The sequence below is a fragment of the Falco punctatus genome (genome assembly GCF_963210335.1).
Source record: "Falco punctatus genome assembly, chromosome: 22".
NCBI lineage: Eukaryota > Metazoa > Chordata > Aves > Falconiformes > Falconidae > Falco > Falco punctatus.
The window spans coordinates 80,048-95,126 of NC_137602.1; the positions used below are offsets into that span (position 1 = coordinate 80,048).

A 15,079-nucleotide genomic window follows, 5' to 3' on the forward strand; every position below is an offset into this window, starting at 1 on the left:
CAGAGGCAGGTGGTGAACGTTGTTTATCTATACAATTACATGACAGGTGATTTATGGGCGATAGGCCAGCTCTCTCCTAGCACAGATGCCCAGCAGGTAGAAGCCCTTCATGGCAGGATCAGCCTAGAGCTGAATATGCAGCTGCATCAGGGTCACGCACCGCGGTTTTGGGGATGAGCTCCACGCCGGGACCACACCGAGCTCCGGGATCCCACCAGAACCGCGCGCACCTGGCTCACGGTGACCGTGCTGATCCCACACTCCATGGGGGCCATGCAGGCTGGTCCCAAGGCAATTCAGCAACAGCTTTCTGGTCCAGCATCCACCCCCAGCACGGGTCCACCACCACCTGGTGTGGGTCCACCACCCCTCAGCACCTCCGCTCCAAGCACGGACTCATCCTAGCACGAGCAAAGCACAACCACAAGCTGCCCCTGCAGCTCACAATCAGCCACTTCCCGAGGAAGACCAGTGTCCTCGAAAGGAAAAACTGGGGCACCGGCAGCCCTTATTTGCAGCGAGATATTTGCAGTTGATTACTATCGTTTCTGCAATAAAGCCCCTTAAATTCGGAATGCGCCATCAAACGCAAGTGCCGCCAACGGGGCTCCCCCAGATAACTTTTTCTTGTGATTTTGAGGGTTCTTGTGAGGTTTGAGTCACTTCCACCGTGTGCCCCCTTCAAACAGCGATGTAGGACCACACCACCTCACATATCCACACGTGGAGCGTTATATACTGTGGAATTCTTAATTTTCTTACTTAAAAGTAACAGCTTTTCAGCAGCATTTATTCTCCACGCAGCATTTAACGATGCTCCCCCTGCACGCTCGGGTCACAAACATGGAGGTGCGTGTAGACACATCTACAGGTCAGAAAAGCCTCAAGAAAAGGGCTCAAATTCTCTGCAGAATAATTTCCAGAAGTATGAGAAATAGGAACTGGGTGGAGAACATGATCAGAGCTAATCCCGGGTACTGGAATGCTGGGAAGCTCAAAACCATTCCCAAGGGTCCCCCCTCCAGGAAGCGCCACCTCGGGTGGTCACCAACTCACATTGCTCCTCACCCAACAATGCGGAGAAGGTGGCGAGCAAGGGCCACTGCAGGTCAACTCCACACGCGCTGGAAACCTTCCGCTTCCAGAACAGGTCAGGAAGAAAATTTGTAGGGTACAAATGATTCTGACTGTCCCCCAGCCCCTTCCCATTACGAAGGTATGCCTTATATCTCCACTGCCACGCCTGCTGTCGTAATCTGGATTTCCACCCGAGGAACGGGTTGCTCCGTCGAGACAGAATACCTGGTGGTCCTGACCTCAGGAAGGGTTCACCAAACTCTACCTGCCTGGTCCTTTCCGCTGAGAGGCTGGAAACCAACCCCCCTCCCTCCTTATCAGATTCTCCCAGCCCTCCAGAAAGATGGGTTTTGCGGCTCCTCAACAGGCAGCGCGCTCATTTTCTCTGGCATTTGTATTTGTTATCCCAGCTGACATCATTTAGTTTGTCAGGTCCTGCAGAGACTGACAGAGCCAATGGAAATCGCTCTGGCGTTAATTACGCGCGGGGTCCTCCACCGCAGCTACTCCTCATGATGAGATGCCCCAACATGGCAGATACACCGCCAATTTAGTGAAAAGTTGGAAAACTAGAGCAAAGTACTTAAAAAAAGGGGAGGGCAACCAAGAGCCCTGGGTGGCAGCCAAGCTGTTGTTGCCCCATACCGGTGTTTCAAGCTGTAGATTAACAGCAAACAGAAATTCCTTGTCCCAGAGCTGCTGCACGATTGTGCACAGCCCTCCTCATGAAAATTTTGGGAGAAACCACCTTGGCTCCTGATGCTTATACCCGATGCAAACCAAGACTGAGCATCCCTGGCCTGGATTCCCATGGGATGGCCAAGGGTAGAGTCGTGAAAACCACCTCAGCCCTGGGAGCACACGATGCCTCACGTAAAATTCCCGTCCTGGGAACGAGAAGATGGGGAGAGCAGCGGCTGAGGAGCATCTTTAAAGGATGCCCAGTTAAGTGCACTGTTCTAGCATCGATTCTGGTCCGTGGAGGTGAAAATACTCGTACCCAGGTGGGCTACAAAGTCCCTGAGACAGCTGGAGATGGAGCAGGAGAAGTTCCTTGAGCATCAGAGGGAGACAGAGGAAAGGGAAGGCTCCTTACCCCTTGTTAACACACGAATAACGCGGCAGAGTGGTGGTCTATTCCCAGAGAAGCCAGAATACGGTCCTAATGCCATCGTTAAAAGACAACAACATAAATAAATAATAATAATAATAATAATAATAATAATAATAATAAAAAGATTGTCAGGCTGCAGAAGTCTAGTAACCCAGAAGTCTCTTACTGGATGGGAAAAATTTATCAAGAGAGGGGAAACAAAACCCAACAATTTCAACTTCTTGACCCACCCGCTGTACCCTCACCTCCCCACTGGCAAATTCCTTCAGGATTTATTAAAGAATTACTAAAAGAGCCCATAAAGCGGCTTAAAACTCACTGTAAAACGCTGGACGGAGGCGATCAGCAGAGGGTCGCTGCAGGAAGGAGGAGACGGAGGCACAAGCCCCTTCGTGCTCTGGAATCTTCAACACAGAAACTAGAAAAATCACTTGCTGCCACGACTTAATCAGATACAACACGCGTTCTCCAAACAGGAGAAGACTCAGACCCAGTTTTCCTCCATGCATGCCGGGGGACTTCTCATCTCAGCCCGAAGCTGCATCCCCTGCGCAGTTATTAACATCATGCATACACAGATTAGAGTCATTAGCATCTCTACGTGGAAAAAAAAAAAAAACGTTGATGTGCGAGCACACGGCTACCTCTCGTCGCAAAGGGGAAGATGCTACTCGTTGTAAATACAATAGCCTGCCCTACTCCGGCCTCCTCAGGAGCGTGAATCACATCTCCAGATTTTTTTTTTTTTTTTTTTTTTGTACTGGGTATTATCAAGACGTGAGTCATGGGAGAGCAGCGAGACAGCAATGGTTTCATTCCCCAAACCGTCTACAGGGCAGCGATGGAGTCGTTCCACTGCCGGTTGGATTCCTCTAATGAAGTTATTTAGTAAATGAGCCACGGGCCATGCCAGCGGACAAGGTGCTACCATAAAACAAAGAAAAAAAACCACAAAACACGGTCTCCCCATCCATCACACTTCAAAATCCTGTGGGGTGAAGTAAGGATTTGGAGAGTTTGTTGTTGTTTTGGCTAAACATTCCACAAGGGAAGGATTTTGCAAGGTTTTCTTTTCTTTTCTTTTTTTTTTCCTCCCCCTTTTTTTCCTTGCTTCCATGGATTTCACTACCTATGCCCACATTTTACACCCGTGAGGATGGGAGGTGATTTCTCACTACCAGAGGCTGAGCAGAAGAGCAGCAATGCTGCGCACCAGGGGGGTCCACTCGGCATCGCGCTGCCACCCCTATGGACCACCTGGCCGCATCCACGCACTCCTTGACTTCCATAAACCACAAACCACACCAGGACGCTCCAACCAGCCCACCGTGACCTAATGCAAGGTGTAAATCACAGCCTGAGCCAGTCTGGCCCTTTCAAGCCCATGAGATGATCTGGGGGGGTCTCAGGTCTGGACCAGACGAGGAAATTAGGAGCGTTTGGGTTGGAAAAGACCTTTAAGGTCCCCAAGCCCAACCCTTAACCCAATTCTGCCACATCTACCACTAAAGCGCATCCCTTAGCGCCGCATCTATATATTTTTAAATCCCTCCCCGGCATGGGGACCCCCCCATTCCCCTGGGCAGCCAGTTCCAGTGCTCAAAAACCCTTTTTTTTTTTTTTTTGCAGATTTTTTTCCTAATATCCCACTTAATCCTCCTCTGGTGCAGTCTGAGGCTGTTCCCCCTCGGATCCCTCTGGAAAAAAGACCGACCTCTCCCCCCCCCTCCCCCCCAGCCTCCCCCAGGCATCACCGGTACCAAAGGAAGGCACTTAACCCCGCTTTGAGCTTTTATTTCCTTTTTTTTTTTTTTTTTTTTTTTTTGTATTTAAATACCCGCTCCGGCCAGCACCTTGTAATTAACAAGCAATTAACGCACAGCCCTAATCCCTCAGCTGCAGGCTGCGCACCCCCGGGGGATGCAGCTCCGCGCCACCGGCCGGAAAGGGATGCTCGGGGGTACCAGTAGGTACCGCTCCCCCCCTCCCCGGTCCCACCCCCCGGTACTGAGCGGGAGGGGCTGCAGCCGCACAGGGGCTGCGCCCGTGGGGCGGGGCCGCCTCCTCCCCCCCCCCCCCCCCCCGCTTCCTCCTCCTCCTCCTCCTCCTCCTCCTCCTCCGCTGCCGCCGCTGCGCGGAGCCGGGGCGGGGCGGCCCCTGCGGCAGCGGCTCTGCCCGGCTCCGCCGGCTCCGCGGGTGGCTCCGCGGGCGCGGTTGCTCCGCCGGGGGACGGCGGAGCGGGGGCGGCCCCGGCCATGGGCGGCGGGGGCTCGGCCGGAGCGCGGCGGGGCGCGCCGCCCCTCTAGGCTCGCCGGGGGAGAGGTGAGATGGGGGGTCGCGGGGGAGGGGGGGGTGGGGGGGTCGCCGCGGTGCGAAGGGGGGGGATCGGTGGGGAGAGGAGGGCGCCGGCTTCCCCGCGCTCCCCTGGCGTCCCGCTGCATCCCAGCATCCCCCCAGCAGCATCTCAGCGTCCCACCAAAAGCATCTCCCCCCAGCAGCATCCCAGCATCACCGGCCCCAACATCCCCCCAGCAGCATCCCAGCATGCCCCCAGGGTCCCCCCAGCAGCATCCCAGCATCACCGGCCCCAGCATGCCCCCAGGATCCCCCCAGCATCCCCCCAGCAGCATCCCAGCATCACCGGCGCCCTGATGTCCTGCGGCCAGCGCCGGGCAGGGCGAGACCCAGGTGGTGGCAACCGGCCCGCAGCTGTGCTTTCATCGCTTATTATTATAATTATTATTATTATTTTTTCTCCTCCTCCTCCCCGTTTGATAAATTGCAGTGTCATCGTCGGATGCGCCTTCCGCAGCCGCGTTGGGGTTGTCGCGCTTCGCCCCACGGAGGGGGAGGTGGGCGCCAGCCCCCCGCGGTACCCGCATCCATCCCCGGCATCTGCGGCACACCTGGCTGGAGCGGGTTTTTCCAGGGCACGGGCTTCCTCGCGGGGAGTTGGGAGGCATTGAAATAATGGTCACCGATGCTTTCACCTCGCTCTTCCTCGGTTTTTAATTTTATTTTTTTTTAATTTCCCTTCCTCTTCTTCGCTGCTGGAAGGGGGTGCCTGGATGGCACCGTCCCGCTGCTGGGGTGGCCACCCGTTTTTTTCTCAGGGTGCTGAGCACGGCGTGCCCTTTCGGAGGGGTGCAAAGGCTGCGGCGAGCTGGCGACGGCAACCGGTGTTAACCCCCCAACGTGTGTTCCACCCTTCCACCCCAACCCTCCAGGCTCCTTGGCTCTGGCAGGGCGCGACGGGCGCTGCCGTCGCGTGTAGCGTCCCCGGCAAGGGTGACAGCGTTGTCATTGACCGAGGTGACTCTCTGCCACCGAAAAAGCTGCGCCGAGCTGGGCTGAGTTTGCTGGAGCAAGGTGGGGGGGGCATCTCCTCCGGGCCGGGGGCCTCGCTGCACAGAAAATTTGCAAATGGGGTTGTGTTTTAGCAAAGGGGTTTGCTCTAAAAGAGCCCCCGCATCTCCTATGGTAGCTGGATTTATACATATATTTATATTTCTTCTGCTGCTACGGTACAAACTCTCACCGTGAAGCACGCAGAGTGCTTACTCTCTTTTGAAACCTTAAAAATACCTTCTGTAGTTCGTTGTTTGTTTGTTTGTTTGTTTTTTAAATATATATATAAAGATAAAGCAGCAGTAGAGAGAGGCTGCACTCAACACTCTGCTTTTTATTGTGCCTGGATGATGATGATGATAATTAACGGGCAGATGGCCATTATCCCCCCCCGCCTTTTACATGATTTAAGAAGAGATTATATTTTTTTCAACCTTCTGTATGATTCTCCAGGTTGGTAACCCAGGCGACTCTGAGCTCGCCTGCCTCGCCACAGGCAGTGCAGCATTTTCTCTCCGCTGCCTGCCGGCTTGTCTGATGCTGGAGGATTTTTTCTCCGATGCGCTGCCGCGAGAGGGCTCGTTCTGCGCCTGCTTTCCGCCATGCGCACGTGGGAATGGAGATGCTGCACACTGGACCCACGCTTTCCCGGGGGGAATAAATCTTATTCCTTACCTGGTTTTTATGCTGGTGCTGCTGGGGCTGGTAAATCTGAGCTGCCAGGATGTTTGTGGGGTGGTTTTTTTTGGTTTGGTTTTTTTTTTTTTTTTTTTTTAACCAGCGGCCACATTATTGTTATAACCCGAGGCTTGCAGCGGTGCAAGGGACGGCTGAAGAAAGCCCCCCATCGCCGTAGCTGGGGTCGCCGATGCTTTTGTTCAAAATCTTCCGTCAGAAATAAGTGGAGCATTGAGGATGGGAGGTAACGTCCTACTTGGAGGTGGCAGGTGTGGGCTTAATGAGTTACGGGCATCGTTAGGGCGGCGGCGCTGCCAGTGGGTTGTCTCACACTGTTTGCACGTGCAGGTCGGGGCGGGTGGTCGTGCGCTGCAGAGTTCTTGGTGTTGCTTCAAATGTGGGGTGGTGGTTGTTGTTGTTGGGGGAAATGGTTAGGTTGGTTAGCAGCATGTTAACCCTCCAGCTGGCCTGAAAAACAAACCCTTTTTTTTTTTTTTTTTTTTTCCAAAATGGAATTTACCAAAAAAACTCCCTGTCCTAACACCTGCATTTTTTTAAAATTTTTTTTTCTTTCGGGCAAAAGCTTCTTTTTCGTGAGAAGGTGCCGAAAAAATAACCCAACAACTAGGCAGGGAACTTCTAGTTTTCCCATCTCTTTCAACCAGTTTCTACTCACCAGTTCTGGTGGTGGGCGTTTGGAGTGGGTTTTCCTGCAGACTGTCAATGAAATGGCACGGTGACAGCTTCTTGGCCTGTCGGTACAATCGGGCTGATCAGGTTACTCCCTCCTTTGTGAAAAAAAAATTATATATATATACAGTCTACTTGAAATAATTAGGTATTTGGTGACTGGAGAGAGATACATTATTTTTTCCCCCAATAATTTCTGTGCACCCAGGTTGAGGATGCTGCAAGGAGCCGCTGGACGCTCCGATGAGGGTGATGCAGGTGGCTTTTAGGGTTGGCACCTTGTTTGGTTGGAGTCTTGGGATGATGTAGGAGGTGGCTGGACAAAAGCTGAACCTTTCTTACTACATCTGCAAGATATGAAAGCGCGAGATCTTAACTGACCCCTCACCGCAGAGGAGTTTTAGGTGATGATGTTCGAAACGAAGCTGTGGGCCAAGGAATGTTTTATTCCCTGCTTGAGCATCGCTTGGTTGCAACTGGATTGCCCCTCGTTGCTCCTGCTGCTGCAGTTGCCCTCTCTTCTGGGACGGGATCCTTGTTGCTTGTCCTGTCGAGGGAGTTAAAAAAAAAAAAAAAAAAAATCAGATTTTTGATAGATCGTTGCAAAGTGAGCGCCTGCCCTTGGGTTTCATGGTTTGGCTTTAGCTACGCCGTGCGCCGATCCCAAATCGGGATATCAGGATTCCCCGCCAAGTGTTGGTTGCCAGCCTGGGGCAGAGAGACACGACAGATGTTCCTCATGGAACTTATTTTAGAAAATGTGTGTGTGGGTGGGATCATTGTCACCTGCATGAAAGATTTGTTCACTCACGTAATAGAGGAAACGTTTCTATGGATTGAATAAAGGGAATTTTCTTGCAGTACGAAATAACGGACAAAGGAAAATTCTTTGTAATTTCAAAAGAGAAGCTACACTGATTTATTTTTTTTTTTGGTGACAAAGAGGATCTCCACTTCTCTGATCCAATGCTAAGCTCTGCGTCCTTTTTGAGGAGAGCAATTAGTCTGGGAAAACTGGCGACACTTAGCTGCAAAGTGACAGGAGTTTGCCGTGAAGCGGAGCGTCTTTGAAATACGTGCATATTCTTTTCTAATCGGTAACAATCGCGCTTCCAGACAAATTTCAAGGATCACTGAACCTCTGCTGAGCCCTGTCACATGCACTGAGCGCAATCCTGCAACGAGCAAGCCTCCCCTCCTTTCGCGGCCGCTGGTGCTTTCGCTTACTCAAAGCTGAATTATTAATATCCTTATGGATGCTCGGTGATATCCAGCTGGCTTCAGCCAGGCTTTTGTAGCAGGAAAGTGGGAAGCTTGACAAAAACTTGTCTTGCCCAGCGTTAGCAGCTTGTTATTGTCTCGGCTCGCACGCATACCCTTCGTGTGGCGTCTTGAAAGGAGGGTTTCTGCGCTGCCTTCGCGTGCTCCTTACCTTTATCACGACAAACGTACCTGAATTCGTGACTCTCCTCTGTGCTGGAGATCTCAGTGGTTTCTGAGTGGGTTCTGGTCCTTGTGCACATCACGAATTTGGTATTTCTTGCTGGGCTGGTCTTTAAAGGGTGCGGGTAGCATTGACCTTAGCGCTTGTCTTTGGACTTCGGGAAGTTCTGGAGGTGCAGGGAGGAGGGGAAGCGATAGGAGGTGGGAGGGAGGGAGAGAGGCAGCGTATAAAAAAAGATTTTAAATTGCTAGACTAAAAGAGTTAATAGCTTGTGCCCATGTTGCTGACGTGGGTTTTTGGATATTTTTTTTTTTTTTACTATTTTTTTTAATCTAATGGGAGGTGGAATCAACCCTTAGATGGCTACGCTTTGTATTTTGGAAGCGTATTTGCCTATTTATTTTCTGAGATGAACGCTAAGAGCCCTGGCTGTGATGAAAATAATGTGTATTGATCGGCAAATATCTTCCGGGGCCCGTTTTTCGCCAAGTCAGCAACTTGATTTCAAGCGCAGGCGAATCTCTCTCAGCACGGTGGGCAAACAGTACGCGGAGCACGCGTCGGAGCGGAGACACGCGTCTCGAGATGCATCAAGGAGGAAGGTTTGTGTGGGAATTGGTGTCTTTCTGTTCGCAGTGCCTGGAAAACATCTTCTGTATGTGCCAGCAAAATGGTGATGCAAATTTTGCTTTGGCTTGTGTGTGTATGTATATATAGATATATATATAGATGTAAGATAGAGCTGGAAGGTGCAGGGTGGCTTTCATACTGGAAGATGACCTTCCATGTCCACGCTGAGGTCTCTCTGTTGTTGGCTTGCTTACATTCTCTTGCCAGATGACCTTTACGTTCAGAAAGGGCTTTTTTTTTTTAATTTTATTTCTCATTTTACCATCTTTGAAAACGGTTTGGACTTAGCCTACCTCTTCAGGTCACGAAGCCAAGGGAGAAGCACGATTCGGGGGTTGGACTAGGTGACCTTTGGAGGTCCCGTTCCAACCAAAGTGATTCTGAGGATTCAGGGTACATGACAGCTGTGAAAACAGCAGCGTTTTACTTCTGCATCATAAATAATGATGAGAAACGGTGTTTTTTGCAGCGCGTTTGCCTGTCCGTGCTGGTCACCAGCCAAGTCTGGACGGGAGGTCGTGTCACTACATGACCATCAGCTCAACCTGGTGTGACGGTGTCTCCAAGCAGGGCGCTGGATGGGGCTAGGGCTGCCCCAACCACAGCTGGTGGGTCCTGCTGGGAAGCTGGGTCATGTCCTTGAGATGTGCGATACGGGGAGTGTGAGCCCCAACCTGTCGGCAGAACACCACATGTAGGCGTACGTAAAACTCAGCTTGCTCTGAGCACCAGCCCTGCCCCGTGTATTTATTAAACCTGGGAAAAAAAAAAAAAAAAAAAAAAAAAAGCTGAGAAAATGGCATTTGGCACCAGCTAGTTATCCCCTGCAAGCCTTGAATCTGCTGCCTGGTTGTGCCTGGAAGCAACGCCAGTTGTTCTCCTGGAGAAGACCCTGCGAGGAAAAGCCACCGCGACTTGGCAGGAGGTCCGGGGTGGTTGCAAAGCAGCTGAGCATCCCTTGGGAGCCTCCCTCCACCGGGGCTTTACAGGGATTTCCTTGCTGGGAAAAACAGCGGGCTCAAACAACCGCGTATCCCCTTTTCCTTGTGGTTGTAAACCACGGACCTGTTCCTTTCTGCTCCCTCCACCCCACCACCACAAAAGACTTGAGGTGTGGAATCGTTCTTCTCTTCCAGCTGGGAAGAAGCACAGCTCCTGGCACGGATCCCCCCGAGTGATGTTCTTACGGGTTTGGAAATAGCCATGCTGGAGCTGCCGTCAAAAAAAACTGGGTGTGAAGAGGGCACGGCTTCCCCTCGTGATCAACGTGCTGGAAACAGCAGGGGTGTTGTGAGGGGTTCTGGTGGCACGTCAGGGACGCTTTATTATTAGACAAATGTTCTTGGAGCAGCATGACTTCCATATTTTTTAATATTTTTTAATATTTTGATTTTTTTTAAGCTGAACAATGAGATGCGTAGGATGAGCGGTGGTACGTAGAGCTCCGCGCTACCCATCAAAGGGACCATGGGTCATGCTGTCTTGAGGAAGGCTGTTCCACCTACCCGAGGCTGATTATTTTTGTTGCTTCTAATGATCCATTAAATCAGGAATTAATTTAAGAGTTTGTTTGGGGGGTTTTGGGTGGGTGTGGTGGGTTTGGTGGATTTTTTTTCTTTTTTTTTGGTGCTAGTGAGAGCATGCTTGAGGGTCGACGTCCACGTGAAACACCGAGATTCATGCATGCTTCATGCAAAGCGGGTTACAAATGCTTTCAGCCTTCAACATCTACTGTATAAAATCACTAGATAATTCAGAAGAGCATCGCTTTCTCCTCCTCTCCCACGAAACAAGCTGTAAGTGCGAGGAGGACAAGGTGGGCGCGTTGTTTGGCCGTGTCCTTTCAAACCCACCAGGCACGTGGCAGCCTTCGGATGTGCGCGGCGCCTCTTAGTGCTTGCAAGAGCAGCCAGATTATTTAGCTTTTTTCCTTTTTTTTTTTTTTTTTTTTTTTTCCCTCCCCTCTACAGCTCTTCCTTTTCTAACTGTAATTAGAAGCCATTTCTGTGTCTGAAATTACAGGCTCTTAAATTCACCTGAGAGCAGATCCCTTTCGCTGAATTCCCCAGTACTATTTATGCCATCGGCAACAGAGAGAAATCCTGGAATAGCGTTATTGCGTGGCACTCTGAGATTATTATAGAGCGAGCAATTCTGCTGCGGTGGCACATTTTTTTCTCCTTATTTTTCTGTCGAGAAATGCAACATGCGTAAGCAACGCTAAACCAGGTCATCGGCAGTAAGTTGTGCTTGTGCCGGCTTAGTGCCGGCTTTCTGTATTCTATTAAGCCCAAAATGTGTGTTTTTAGTGTAATATGATTTGGTTTGGCATTTTTAAATTTTTTTTTTTTGTATCAAAGGTGTGGTCTAGGGTGGGTAAATTACCCTGATTTGAGGTGAATTTGGGGTAGGTGGATATAGAGGTTGAATTTGTGGATGTTTTCTTAGCAAGCTGAACAGCCAGTGCACCGATGAGCAAATAAATGGTAAGAATTTTATTTATTTTTTTTTTTTTTTTAGGGCCAGTGCTTCTAAAACAGAGCTCTGTAATCCTTTGAATTCCCTTGAATAGCTGGATGCCCTGGAGCTGGATGTCTAGCTACAAGGGCTCCCCTTGGTTTTGTATTTCCAAGGGATATTTGCATGAGAATGAGTAAGAGCAGAGGATTTCTCTGTCGGGATGCAATGAATGGGCCTTATCCATGAATCCCTGGAATGAATGGGAAGGAAGAGGAGGTGGTGGCTGCTTAAGATGTGGCGTGACTATTTCCTGACCGTGGTCTTGACCCATCGTTGGTTGCGACATGCAGGAGAGGGACCTTTGCCCACCGCTGCTGTGCAACACCGGGAAAGCCGTTGCCTTTTCTTGCAGCTTCTTTATCTTCTGGCTTTCCTTCGCCTTTTTCTTTCTTTTTTTTTTTTTGGGGGGGGGGGGGGGAGGGGGGGAAGTAAGCCTTTAAAACCGCCCTTTCTCTCGCTGACCGGCCACGCGTAAAGATTTGGGGGTGTTCCAAAAAACTCGGTTTTGTCTTGGTGCTTCATCGAACGCTCAGGGCTGCCACAGCACCGGCCCGAGTGTTTGTCTTCGGGCCAGGTTTTACCCCTGAAATATTTTTTTTAAAATTTATTTTTATTATAAAATAAATTTTTAATTTATTTAAATACATAATTTAATAATTTAAGTTTAAGTATTTTTATTATATTTATTTATTACAAAAAATTATATTTTAGTGTGGCTGATGTCAGCGGCGTGCAGTTTGTTGGATTTTGCTTCTTTTTTTACGGACCTCTGCCTAGGTCAGAGGGTTGCTAGGCTGGGTACGTTGCCCAGAAATTATCTGTATTAAAGAGAGGGGAGGGGGGGAATACAAATTAAAAAAATACAATTAAAAGGCTTGGCAAGGCTTTGGTCCTTCATGACACCGCTCCTATTTCACGGTGCCTGAAGGATCTCAACCCGCAGCGTGCGGAGGCTTGATTCACCCTCATTTTGAAGCCTTGGATTTGTTTCTTTCCTCCAATTCTGCTGCTTTTTTTTTTTTTTTAATGAAAATGTTCTTCCTTGAGTCACCGTAACTAAGATCTGAATTGCAAATTATGTTCCATCAGAGAAAAAGAGGGGATTCCCCAACCCCCTGACTAATCATACCCAGGCAGTGGAAATCAGTGGTGCTATTAAAAAAGCCAGGATGGGAAAACCAAATGAAATCGGGTGCTTTTCCTGCATTAACGTGCCGGCGGATCGACGCTTAGCTCGTTTTTCCCTGAAATAAAATGCCTCTTCTAGGAATATTTCTATAATAGCGCTGGGCTGCCTGCAGTTTCCGAGCTCATTCCTGTTGGCTAATTTCATAATTTCTTCCCCCCTGAACTTCCAATTTAGCACCCACACCTTACTAATTAGCAGAGCTATGAGCGCTGACGGGGAGTTCTTTGGCAAACTTACAGATCTCAGGCAAGTATTTGGCTGAGATGGGCGGAAAAGTGGAGGATGCAAAAGACGGAGGCACCGCGAATTGTTCCAGTGGCATTTAAGGGTCCTATTCCTCCTCCTCCTCCGTTTAACTAGAAATTTCATTTAACTAAAGATGTGTTTCATGCCAGAGATGTTATGTGTATTAATTTGTGTGTGTAGATGCATATACATTTAGATGTAACGCCGCCAAAGCGGTACCTTTCTATGCCGCTACGCTACCTGTCGCTTAGCAAAACCACCTTGGTTATTATTTTGCAGCAAGAGAAAAATACCTAAAAATGAGCTAGAGGTGACGAGGAGGGCTCTGGAAGTTGGAGGGGGGAATTCAGACTTGTTTATTTAGGTGAGGATGGGAATAGTGGGCTGGATGCAGGGCACGGAGGGGAGAAGATGCAGGGCACGGAGGGGAGAAGATGCAGGGCAGGGCACGGAGGGGAGAAGATGCAGGGCAGGGCACGGAGGGGAGAAGATGCAGGGCACGGAAGGGAGAAGATGCAGGGCACAGAGGGGAGAAGATGCAGGGCACGGAGGAGAAAAGCCTGTTGGGAATATCTGCAAGAATCAGTGGCTTGATCGGTTTGAATTTTTTGCTTTAAAATGTAGATCAGCCCCATCTGTGAAGAGTGAGAAGCACAGTCCTTGGCATGCTTCGGATTTGCTGGTTTGGGGGAGGAGGTGTCCTTTTTCCCTTTTTTTTTTTTTTTTTTTATTTTTTTTTTATTTTCTTCCTTTGTGGGGATGTGGTTGTGTGTGTGGTGGGGTTGGGGTTGGGTTTTGCTGGGGTTTTTTGGTTGGAGGATATGTGGGGTGTGTTTTGGGGTGGTGGGGTGTGTGGTTTTTTGCTTGTTTTGGGGTTTTTTAGCTGTATCTGCAGCTGTCCTACATAAGCTGCTGAACTTAGCAGCTCTGGCAGTCAGAGGGTGGGCAGCATCTTTCCCTGGAGGGGTCTGGAAGCTGCCTGCAGTGGGCAGCATCTTTCCCTGGAGGGGTCTGGAAACTTCCTACGCCCAGGCACATCTCCTTTCCCTTGAGGAGGAAGGCGCCGAGGTTGGCTTTAACAGTTCACGTGCCCCCAAAGCCAGCGGAGCTGGTTGCATCGCACCGCTGAACCCTCGGAGTTATTCCCGACGTCAAGTTCAGCTGTGTCAGCATGCTGCTGGAGGTGAATCAGCCCCGACAGAGCCAGAACTAATTAACCTTGGGTGCAGAGCGCTGCTCACGCCGCTGCACTTCAGCGCGTTGCAGCGTGAGCAGCTCTGTGCCTGGAGTAGATGTTTTCCAGCTCGCTCAGAAACCGTTTGGGCTTCTCTGATGGTGCCGATGCAGGAGCGTTCCCAGCCTCTGATAACGTGGGGTCCTGCAGGAGACCCTATTCCCACCCCAGTTTGCAAGGAATTAATGCTGCTTGGATGTCCTCGTGTCCTTTGGAAAAGCCTCTGTGCTCCGGCACATGCTGGGAATTACTTGGCCCGTTGTTCCAAGTCGATGGCTGGAGGAGAAGGAGGATGTGGAAGTCACTGGTGTGATGGTCTCCATGCATGGGATTGCTGTAGATGGACACGTGAGACCCTGCAAACTCGTGTGGGACCTGGGTGGCTTCTACACTTGCCACGGTGCCAGGAGGACGTGTCGCCTACGGAGCATCAAGGCAGATCTTTGGAGCTTCATACGTTTATCTGGAGACCTTGGAGCATCCGTGCTTCGCTTCACGGATGTGGCAGGGCAATGGCACGGGTCACACGGGTGACTGGCAGCACTGGGAGGCATATGGGAATGACCTCCCTTGCTGCCACCAGGCTAAACGAAGGAGGTAGCACTAAATTTACAGGGAAAGCCCTTGTGGTTGTCTTCACACCGCTCCATGGGAGCAGAGCGTGGTCTGAAAATGATGGTGTCCATTATTCTGCTGTCTGAAAATGGCTAGAGCAAGCGAAAGATCGTCACATTTCATTTTCTCAGCAAAATTTGATATCAAATAAGGATTTATTAGAAGGTAAGCAGCTCTGGGACCGTGCGGTCAGAGACCCAGAGCCACCAGGGGAGATAAAAACGGGCACCAGCGGACACGGTCACGTTATAACTAGATACATTAAATATTTTGCACTCTGGAAGCCTGGTGATG

General features: G+C 50.2%; 1 protein-coding gene across 4 annotated transcripts in view; it reads left to right on the forward strand.

Annotated features, from left to right (window-relative positions):
• Nucleotides 1-4,397: 4,397 nt before the first annotated feature.
• The window catches only part of LOC308056028 (leucine-rich repeat and fibronectin type III domain-containing protein 1-like protein), a 57,168-nt gene continuing 46,486 nt past the window's right edge, over nt 4,398-15,079 (forward strand). For 2 of the 4 annotated variants that reach the window (XM_080370787.1, XM_080370791.1), the window contains exon 1: nt 4,738-6,461. In XM_080370787.1, coding sequence (XP_080226913.1) covers nt 6,142-6,461 — 320 coding nt within the window. In that variant the 5' untranslated portion in view covers nt 4,738-6,141. Of the gene's footprint in view, nt 4,514-4,737; nt 6,462-15,079 lie in introns of those variants that run through there. The other 2 variants (XM_080370789.1, XM_080370788.1) reach the window with 2 other exon arrangements.